The sequence below is a fragment of the Triticum dicoccoides genome, chromosome 5A (genome assembly GCF_002162155.2).
Source record: "Triticum dicoccoides isolate Atlit2015 ecotype Zavitan chromosome 5A, WEW_v2.0, whole genome shotgun sequence".
NCBI classification, from domain to species: domain Eukaryota; kingdom Viridiplantae; phylum Streptophyta; class Magnoliopsida; order Poales; family Poaceae; genus Triticum; species Triticum dicoccoides.
The window spans coordinates 151,262,567-151,273,112 of NC_041388.1; the positions used below are offsets into that span (position 1 = coordinate 151,262,567).

The 10,546-nt window shown below is 40.8% G+C and overlaps 1 protein-coding gene across 1 annotated transcript; it reads left to right on the plus strand.

Moving 5' to 3' along the window:
• Positions 1-949: 949 nt before the first annotated feature.
• LOC119297111 (probable lipoxygenase 8, chloroplastic) lies at positions 950-2,691 on the plus strand. The gene is made up of 3 exons (XM_037575033.1): positions 950-1,243; positions 2,071-2,308; positions 2,408-2,691. The coding sequence occupies exons 1-3, from the start codon at positions 977-979 to the stop codon at positions 2,446-2,448; spliced, it is 546 nt and encodes a 181-aa protein (XP_037430930.1). The 5' UTR covers positions 950-976; the 3' UTR covers positions 2,449-2,691.
• The last annotated feature ends 7,855 nt before the right edge of the window (positions 2,692-10,546 follow it).

Sequence of the window (10,546 nt, forward strand, 5' to 3'; positions counted from 1 at the left end):
TTTTTTTTTACTTTAATTTTTGTTAGTGATATGTTTTTCTTTTTATTTATTTATTTACACCCTAACTTAGTTTAAGTAAAATGCGAACCTTGTTTCTAAATTAGTATTTACTATTTATACCTCTGCCACAAAAAGCTTGGTACTCAAATAAATTAGTTTGTTATTTTAGAAATTATAAAAGGCATTTACATAATTGTTTAAGACACTGTTTTAAACATTTTAATGCATTTAAACCTTTTATAAAAGTTTGGTTTCACCACCAATAATACTTATGAATTATTTGCCATAGCTTGCACATTTTAGTTTTAACATTGAAAAACTTTTATTTTTTTGAATTTAATTTAAATTTGAATTTAAACCGATTAGAATCTAAGCGAGATTGGCACAATAACAATGGTGACGTGTCATCATTAGCACAGGATTACTGTAGCATAAATATCCAGGTGTCTCAATTCTCCTCCACTACAAGAAATCTCGTCCCGAGATTTAAGGTATGGAGTAAGGGGGGAAAGGTCCGGTTACGAAGTTCTAACGAGTCTTCTCGGTCTTGGTTGCTCTTCTCAAAGAGGTCGGTCCATAGCATTGATGTCTTCATATATTGGCTTCAGGTAATCATGATGAAGTCGTCATTCTTCCTTCGGGGTCTCCATCATACTTACGAGAAATGTAAGGGGGAAACTCGTGAAGTACGAAGCTCAATACATGTTAGGTACCTAGGGGCTATCTCAGTGAACGAGGTATAGAGTCACCTCTCGAGTTGAAACTCAAGAAACTCATCCAGAGTAAATTAAGAAGGTGAAATAAGGAGTTTCAAGCGGATAGGCAACCGTTAGTTGCTTGAAACGAAATGTGACAGGGGTTCAGAGCAATGGGAAAGTATTGCGTCTAAAACTAGAATAGATCATCTCAAGGAAGGTGGCTCATGAATTACTTATGAAGCCAAACACCACCGGGAACCTGTTGCCGCACTTCCGCCATGGCCGCATGCTCCTCCGCGGCCCAATCGTCGCCGCCGCCGGGGATCCTCGAGCACCATCATCCTGGCACGCAGTCCATGGCCGCCTCCCCACGCAGTCCCTTTCTTGCTGCCGGCGCAAATCCTGTCAATCCCTTCCTCTTCTCCTTCTCTTCCTCTAGTGATCTTTGCTGGATCCTGCTGCCGTCAATGCTAGGCATCGGAACCCCGGCCCTGCACTCCATCGCCGCGCCCTCTCTTCTTCTCGTTGCGGCTGCTCCACATTGCGTCCGTCCACCGTCGCGATGCCCCCAACTCGTCTGCTTTCCCTAACCGCTGCTGGTTGACCTTCTGGCGAAGGCCAGCTCGACCTTCTCGAGGAAGGTTACTTCCGAGGATCCGGATCACAAGGTGCACACCATCTCGTCCTAGCTGTTGCTGTGTGAAGATCCGCTAGCCTAAAGACGCAAGATGTAGTCTTTCTAGCTAATGCTAATGCTATTTTCTTCCTCCTAACGAAGTCGACGCCTTGATTTTGATGGATAAGCAAGAACAGAGGGAGATACAGAGCATGAGTAGAACATGGACTGCTCGCACGCGCCGGCATGGACTGCTCCGCTGCCATCCCTACTGACTGAACTCATCTTAAGAGTTTTATTCATAGATATAACGGACTGGTTCGTACAAGTTACCAGTATTATTACAATTATAAAACAACAAGTTGCAGGTTTCATCAGTTTGATAGCTTAATAGGCTTTTTTCTGGACAAGAATCACCCATCCCCGCACATATCTGAATCTCTCGATCCACAACTAGCTAGTCGTTAGATCTTATAGCAAGATGCCAACTTTTCTATTGTTTACCAAAAGGAAAATTAACTATGTTTAAGGTTCCCCTGATGATCAGGGGATTGGGAGACAGACATATAAACTTGTCTTCAGAAACAGATCACAAGCAAACAAACTGAAATATGTTTTTCTCACGGGTTAATTGGTATTAGTCCTGTTTTTAATCCCAAAGCACCTGCCTGCCTGGGTTTGGGGGACTGAGTAGTCCTGCTTCTCATAGGTTTTGTTTTTGTTTATCTGTCACTTCATTTTCTCGCTATTTTTCAGACCTATTTGCCCAGCAAAATGCTGCACTTTTGGTGCAAAACCATCAAAGATGAACTCAACAATCTCCGAGGCGACGACATAACCAGAAAGTACAAGGAGTGGGACCGTGTGTACCTCTATGACTACTACAACGACCTCGGTGAGCCGGACAAGGGCTATCCGCGCCCGGTTCTCGGCGGCACCCAAGAACTCCCCTATCCCCGTCTTGGCAGATCTCGTCGACCCCCAACAAAAACAGGTGAGTCCGGTGCAGTGTATATGTTTGTTCTTTTTCACATGTTGACAACCATGTCACCTTGCAATTGGACTCATATCGGGGATTTGATCTTTTCGCCAGACCCTAGATTGGAGAGCAGAATTCCTCAGTACAAGATATAGGAGGCCCTCAACATCACTGTCCCGCGTGATGGTATTTATGCATCTTCCTAGTTGCTACGGCAATGCTAGATTTAATCATCCTAGGAGAGAAGAAGCAAAAATACAATCAAAGTGTGAGAGAACACGTACAATGATGAGAGGACAAAAAATGTGTGGTGGTGAATAGCTCCACCGCATTGCCATTTGGCCCCATTTTACCCATTTAGCCAGTGTCCTCTTCAAAGTGTTCATCTTTAAAGATAATGGAACCAGTTTCTTTAGTATGTACTTACAATTGCAACTCTGGCCGTCTGTGTAATGTTTGTAAACTTGTAAAGAAAATGGAAGTTCATGGTGAAACCAGCTAGTCCATGGAACAAAAATCCAAACTTTTGAAACAAAGAGTGAGTAAAATTTGGAAAAAGTAGAACACTTACAAAACTTAAAAAAATAAAATTCTTTTATGTGAGAGAGAGGTCTGAACCTTCACTGTTAAAAGTTGACGTAAATAACTATGGTATTTTCACACGAAGAAAATCAAGTGAAAAAAATAAAAAGAAGTAACTCAATGTTTAAAGGAATTTTTAACATTTCTAAAAACATTATAAAAATATAGAAGTCCAAATTTTATTTTAGAAAATGGCTTTTCCCCATCTTTAAGAAATCCTAGAGGTTCAAATTTATCTAACTGAGAAGTTCGATGTTTATTAAAAAAACCAAGAAGGTCAAATTGAAAACACTTACAAGTTTAAATATAAAATAATAGAGAAGGTCAAAAAACCAAGAAGTTCAAATTTAAATAGCGGAGCAGTTTGATGTTTAATATGAAACATGGATTCCTCGTTACTAAAGAATATACTAAGAAGTTCAAAATTTTAAAAAATACTATAGTTCAAAATTTATAAAAAATGGATTTTCCTCTTTTCTAAAAAACCATAGAGGTTCAAATTTAAATAACGGAGATGTTGAATGTTTGTTACAATACCAACAAGGTCAAATTAAATAAACCAAGCAGTTTTAAAAGTTTATAAAAATAAATTTTCACTCTTTTCAAAAAGACCTAGAAGTTCAAATTTAAATAATTGAGTGGTTCGATATTTGTTACATAACTAGGACGTTTCCCATTACCTAACTAGAAGGTCATGTATTGGAAGTATCCAGTACGTCAAGAAATGGAGACCATAATTTTTTTCGGTAATTAGTACGGCTGTGTTGATCTTCTTCATTATGTGTTCAAGTCCAATGTGTTTTGTTTGTTTCCGCAACTCTTCCTTATGTGAATCCCATCCGCTTTGGAGAAAAATGTACTTATAATTCGGGTAGAAGCTCACGTTTTGTTAAATAATGGCACACAAAAAGGTAGCTTTTGGCAAAAACAAACACAATACACATAAAGCATAGAAGTTCAAATGAAAAGCAAAAGCAAAAACATTCTTACAAGCAGGATAGTTTTTCCAAAACACGCGTGAAAAAGTACGCAAAAAATGAAAACAGAAAACTCTTGAAATTAATAGCACGCGAAGTTCTTGTTTCAAAAATTCCGAAGTTCACGTGTACCACGTGTAGAAGAAAAATCATCATATGAAAAAAGGGAACACCTAGGCCATTTCGCCGAAAAGCAAAAAATGCATAAAATGTCGCGAGAACTAAAAGCTTAAAAGATTTGTTGAAACAAGTTCAATTGCTCTGTCCGGAGAAGTTCAAAAATTCTTGTGAGAGAGGTTCACCTTGTATTTCCGTATAAAAATCGAATACTATTCTTTACTCAAAATATAAAAAGGTGAAGTTCAAATTGAAATAACAGAGAAGTTCGGAGTTTATTAAAACCTAGGATTTACCTATTCAAAAAATAAAAAACACAACACCATTTTTGCACTTCTAAAAACAACCCATAAACGAAAAAAAAGTTGCTAGAAGTTCAAGTGCTCGGCGAGGAAAAGTTCAAAAAATTCTTGTGAGAGAGGTTCACCGTGTATTTAGATGTACAAAATACAAAAAGTTCACCGTGTATTTAGATGTTCACCGTGTATTTAGATGTTCAAAAAATTCTTGTGAGAGAGGTTCACCATGTAACCAGAGAGAAGTTCAAAGTGATAATAACCAGAAGTTCACGTAGTACATGGTGTCTATTTCATATAAGAAAAAAACAATTAAAGTGAAACAAAGTGAAGTTCAAACAGACATGCCCGAGAAGTTCAACTACTTCACGCACTGCAAAAAATAGCACGTCAAAAACAGAGTGAGCTTCAAACATACATGCTCCAGAAGTTCAACTACTTCATGCAGTGTGTTTCCGTTCGCAATGAAGGAAGAAATCATGATCTCGTCATTTTCTAATTTGCTTCAAAATGGCAGGAATATCATTTGTGTAAGTTCAAGTCCTCGGTTGGAGAAAGTTAAAAAATATATTGTGAGAGAGGTTTGTACAAAGAGAATATCATTTGTGTAACACTGACGAAATTGATGGGGAAATTAAAAACAAAAATTCGTCACAGAAGTTCAACGTGAAAACAACACGAAGTTCGACTAATATAGTGAATGAATTTGAGATGAAAAACTTTTAAAATTGTTGCGAGTATGAAAAAATGATCAACACGGGAAAGTTGCATGTTTACAACAGTTTCCCATCGGTATATCACCTGCTCAATTCCGGTGAGTGGATGGAGATCTACAAGCAAAAAAATCACGTGAAAAATAGAGTGAAGTTCAGGTACACGCGCCGAGAAGTTCAGGTTCTTCACGCGGTGCATTTTCGAAGAATCTGTTTCGCGATAAAGGCAGAACGCATGATCCAGCCGTTTTCGAAATTACTTGAAAACGGCTAGAGGAATCAGAGAAAACCATCAACATGAAAATTTTCCGTAGCTTTTCAGCGGTATATTATTTGCCCCATTCCGATTAAGTTTCTAGAAAATACGGCGAAAATGCGTTTTTCGCCATTTTCGAAACTGACTTAAAACTGTAAATAATTGGGAGAAACAATACATACCAAAAAGTTTCGCATTTTTTCAAGCTTTCCAACGCCATATCATTTGCTGCATTCGGACGAACGGTTAAAAAATTAGCTCGAAAATACGAACTCGGTAGGACTTGGACCATTTTCTAAATTACTCTTAAACCATTCAAAATTAGAAAAAAAACATTCAAGATGAAAATTAGTGCATTTTTATAAGCTTTCCAATGTTGTATCATATGCCTCCATTGGATTATCCGTTTAGAAATGACATCAAAAAAAGGAACTCAGCTGTTCGGTTTATGAAATTTTACGTTTTTTCAAATTACTCTTTAACCATACGGAATTATAGAAAACTTTCAACATGTGGAAGGAGAGGTTTTGCATCAGCTTTCCAACGCCATATTATATGCCTCATTCCGATAAACGGTTTAGTAATGCGATCAAAAATACGATTCGCGTTTTTGTGCGAAGAAAAAACGGTTTTCAAAACTGCTCTTAAACTGCTTATATTTTGCCAAAAATTTAAGTTGGCTCATGATATTGGTGTCCATAGATTTCCGACGGTATATCGCAAGCCCCATTTGGGCAATGTTGGCGGAAGTTCAACCTAATTCATAGGGAAGTTCAACGTACTACTGGCGGGGCATGTCAGGTTGTGATCAGAATATTATTCTGATCCCGTGATCAGAATAGTGTTTATATATATATATATAAGATTATATATATAAGAGGCCAAAAAATGAGAAATGGCTCGACAAATAAATGAGAGAAAAGAGAGACGGGACAATGTTACTATCCTTTTGCCACACTTGTGCTTCAAAGGTAGCACCATGTTCTTCATGATAGAGAGTCTCCTATGATATCACTTTCATATACTAGTGGGAATTTTTCATTATAGAACTTGGCTTGTATATTCCAATGATGGGCTTCCTCAAAATTCCCTAGGTCTTTGTGAGCAAGCAAGTTGGATGCACACCCACTAGTTTTCTTTTTGAGCTTTCATAAACTTATAGCTCTAGTGCATCCGTTGCATGGCAATACCTACTCACTCACATTGATATCTATTGATGGGCATATCCATAGCCTGTTGATACGCCTAGTTGATGTGAGACTATCCCCTTCTTTTTGTCTTCTCCACAACTACTGTCTATTCCACCTATAGTGCTATGTCCATGGCTCACGCTCATGTATTGCGTGAAAGTTGAAAAAGTTCGAGAATGTTAAAAGTATGAAACAATTGCTTGGCTTGTCATCGGGGTTGTGCATGATTTGAATATTTTGTGTGATGAAGATGGAGCATAGGCAGACTATATGATTTTGTAGGGATAAGCTTTCTTTAGCCATGTTATTTTGAGAAGACATAATTATTTTGTTAGTATGCTTGAAGTATTATTGTTTTATGTCAATATTAAACTTTTGTTTTGAATCTAACAGATCTGAACATTCATGCCACAGTAAAGAGAACTTCATGAATAAATATGTTAGGTAGCATTCCACATCAAAAATTCTGTTTTTATCATTTACCTACTCGAGGACGAGCAGGAATTAAGCTTGGGGATGCTTGATACGTCTCCAATGTATCTATAATTTTTTATTGTTCCATGCTATTATATTATTTGTTTTGGATGTTTTATATGCATTAATATGCTATTTTATATGATTTTGGGGACTAACCTACTAACCTAGAGCCAGTGCCAGTTTTTGTTTTTTCCTTGTTTTAGAGTTTCGCAGAAAAGAAATACCAAACGGAATAAAACTTTTGCGATGATTTTTCTTAGACCAGAAGACACCCAAGAGACTTGGATTGCTAGTTAGAAGAGCCATGATGCGGCCACAAGGGTGCAGGGTGCGCCCAGAGGGTAGGGCTCGCCCCCCGACCTTGTGGGCCCCTCGGTGACCCCCTGACCTAGATCTACCTCCTATATATTCTCAAATACCCCAAAAACTTCCAAGAGAGCCACAAAACCAATTTTCCACCGTCGCAATCTTCTGTACCCGTGAGATCCCATCTTGGGGCCTTTTTCGGCATCCTGCCGGAGGGGGATTCGATCATGGAGGGCTTCTACATCAACACCATTGCCTCTCCGATGAAGCGTAAGTAGTTTACCACAGACCTACGGGTCCATATCTAGTAGCTAGATGGCTTCTTCTCTCTCTTTGATTCTCAATACAAAGTTCTCCTTGATGTTCTTGGAGATCTATTCGATGTAATACTCTTTTGCGGTGTGTTTGCCGAGATCCGATGAATTGTGGATTTATGATCAGCTTATCTATGAATATTATTTGAATCTCCTCTGAATTCTTATATGCATGATTTGATATCTCTGCAAGTCTCTTCGAACTATCGATTTGGTTTGGCCAACTAGATTAGTTTTTCTTGCAATGGGAGAAGTGCTTAGCTTTGGGTTCAATCTTGCGGTGCTCGATCCTAGTGACAAAAGGGGAACTGACACATATTGTATTGTTGCCATCGAGGATAAAAAGATGGGGTTTTCATCATATTGTTTGAGTTACTTCATCTACATCATGTCATCTTGCTTAAGGTGTTACTCTGTTCTTTATGAACTTAATACTCTAGATGCATGCTGGATAGCGGTCGATGTGTGGAGTAATAGTAGTAGATGTAGAATCGTTTCGGTCTACTTGACACGAACGTGATGCCTATATTCATGATCATTGCCTTAGATATCGTCATAACTTTGCGCTTTTCTATCAATTGCTTGGCAGTAATTTGTTCACCCACCATAATAATTTCTATCTTGAGAGAAGCCTCTAGTGAAACCTATGGCCCCCGAGTCTATATTCCATCATATAAGTTTCCGATCTACAAATTTAGTTTTCGATTTACTTTCTTTGCTATCTTTTACTTTTCGTTCCATAAACAAAATACCAAAAATATTACTTTACCATTTATCCATATCTATCAGATCTCACGTTGCAAATAACTGTGAAGGGATTGACAACCCCTTTATCGCGTCGGGTGTAAGGTTGGTGTTTGTTTGTGCAGGTATTCGGTGGCTTGTTGCGTTGTCTCCTGCTGGATTGATACCTTGGTTCTCAAAAGCTGAGGGAAATACTTACTCTACTTTGCTGGATCACCCTTTCCTCTTCAAGGGAAAAACCAACACAAGCTCAAGAGGTAGCACCTCCCTGAAAACTCCATCGGGAGTTGGGAAGTGCTCGAGGACGCCTTCTGGGCTAACTTTCAAGGCACCTATCTTTGGCCGCCGGATGTTGATGACTTGAGCCACATTGTTCAACGGCCCGAGGAGTCAGCACAAAAAATTTGGAATCGGATCCAGACTAAGAAGAACCAGATTGTCGGTTGCCTGGATGCCGAGGCTATAGCCACATTTAGGCACAACATTCGAGGTGAATGGCTCGCTCCCTGGCTCGGCCAGGATAAGCCAAAAGCAATGTCAGCCCTCACGTCTCTCATGACCCGCTTTTGCGCGGGCAAAGACAGTTGGTTAGCTCGTAGAAGCAACCACCCGGACAACCCCGACACCTCAGAGATCCGGTACAAGAACAAGAAAACCCCGGCGCAACAAGAGTAACAAGCATCGGCACAAACGGCGGTGAAACCGAAGACACGGTAGTAAATGTCGGGTTCAGCAACTCAAAATCACGACCATGGAAGAAACCCTCTAAAGGGAACCGGGACAGCCCGACCGCGTTGGACAAGATCCTGGATAGGCCCTGCTAGATCCACGACACCTCCGACAAGCCCGCCAACCACACCAACTGTAACTATTGGGTAATCAAATAGGTCGGCAAGCTTACAGCAGAGGAACGGGGCAAGGGTCCTCACAGCGAGGACGACGATGAACCTCGCAGGCCGAACAATGGAGGCCGAAAGCAGTTCCCTCCCGAGGTAAAAACCGTGAACATGATCTATGTCACCCATATACCGAAGGAGCGGAAATGTGCACTTTGGGATGTCTACGATGTAGAGCCGGTGGCCTCGAAATACAACCCAAGGTCGGCTTGTCCGGTCACTTTTGACCGGAGAGACCATTCGACCAGTATCCTTCATGGAGGAATGGCGGACCTGGTGCTCGACCCCATCGTGGATGGATTCCACCTCACTAGAGTCCTTATGGACGGAGGTACAACCTCAATTTTATTTATTCGGATACGGTGAGGAAGATGGGAATCGATCCCTCAAGAATCAAACCCAGCAACACTACCTTTAAAGGAGTGATCCCAGGCACCGAGGCACACTGCTCGGAACCATCACCTTGGAAGTAGTCTTCGGCTCACCCAACAACTTCCGTAGAGAAAATTTAATCTTCAACATTGTTCCCTTTCGCGGCGTTATCACGCACTCCTTGGCCAAACAGCGTTCGCTCGCTTTAACGTCGTCCCCTACTACGCATATATGAAGCTTAAGATGCCTGGACCTAAGGGTGTCATTATCGTTAATGCTAACACTAAGCGCTCACTCCGAACCGAGGAGCACACAGCAGCTCTGGCAGCCAAAGTCCAGACCACCATAGAGGCACCGAAAGCCAAGTCCACCATCAAGACGCTCGACGCATGCAAACGAGCTCGAGCTACAGCGTCGATTCCGGAGTCTTCCCGCGCTCACCCCAAATAGGGACACACTCCCCACAGCACAGCCCCGCTAGCCGCGAAATACGTACCTCGGGTGCACAATTTCGCGCTTAAAATTCCATGGGCAACTATGGGGACAAGCGATACAAGGGTCAAGTGCTCGGGTCCACCGAGCCATGGTCGAAGATGGCCACGGATCAGACATCACCAACAGACACCATCTAGGGCCTGTCCAGCACGAAGTTGATATCCTGTGGTGACTTCTCAAGACCCTCTCCGGGTCCGCCCTCCGAACACCACCTCCACCTACGGAAACTCCAGAAAGAGCAAAGGCGGAGATGTGTAGTAGGGCACGGTAGGGACGTTAAACCACTCATGGAGGCCCTGTGTAAACCTTTCCTTTGATAAATTTATTTTTAAACAAAAAGTATCTATACTGGTTGCTTCGGCAGTTCGAATTGTACAGTTGGACGTCACGAATTCAATGGAAATTAAAGACCATTTTCTACGGTTATATTGCAATCGTTTGTGTTTGTGTTGCATATTCCTTTTCGCCTTTTATGCCGAAATAAAGTAGTTTGATACATGCTTTTACTATATGTGATC

Bases quoted from the DNA above. Each gene is read 5' to 3' on its own strand.
- LOC119297111 (XM_037575033.1), top strand. From the start codon at position 977: ATGGCCGCATGCTCCTCCGCGGCCCAATCGTCGCCGCCGCCGGGGATC. The intron at 1,244-2,070 runs GTCCGTCCACCG...GCTATTTTTCAG, and splicing joins TTGCGGCTGCTCCACATTGC to ACCTATTTGCCCAGCAAAAT. The intron at 2,309-2,407 runs GTGAGTCCGGTG...TCTTTTCGCCAG, and splicing joins TCGACCCCCAACAAAAACAG to ACCCTAGATTGGAGAGCAGA.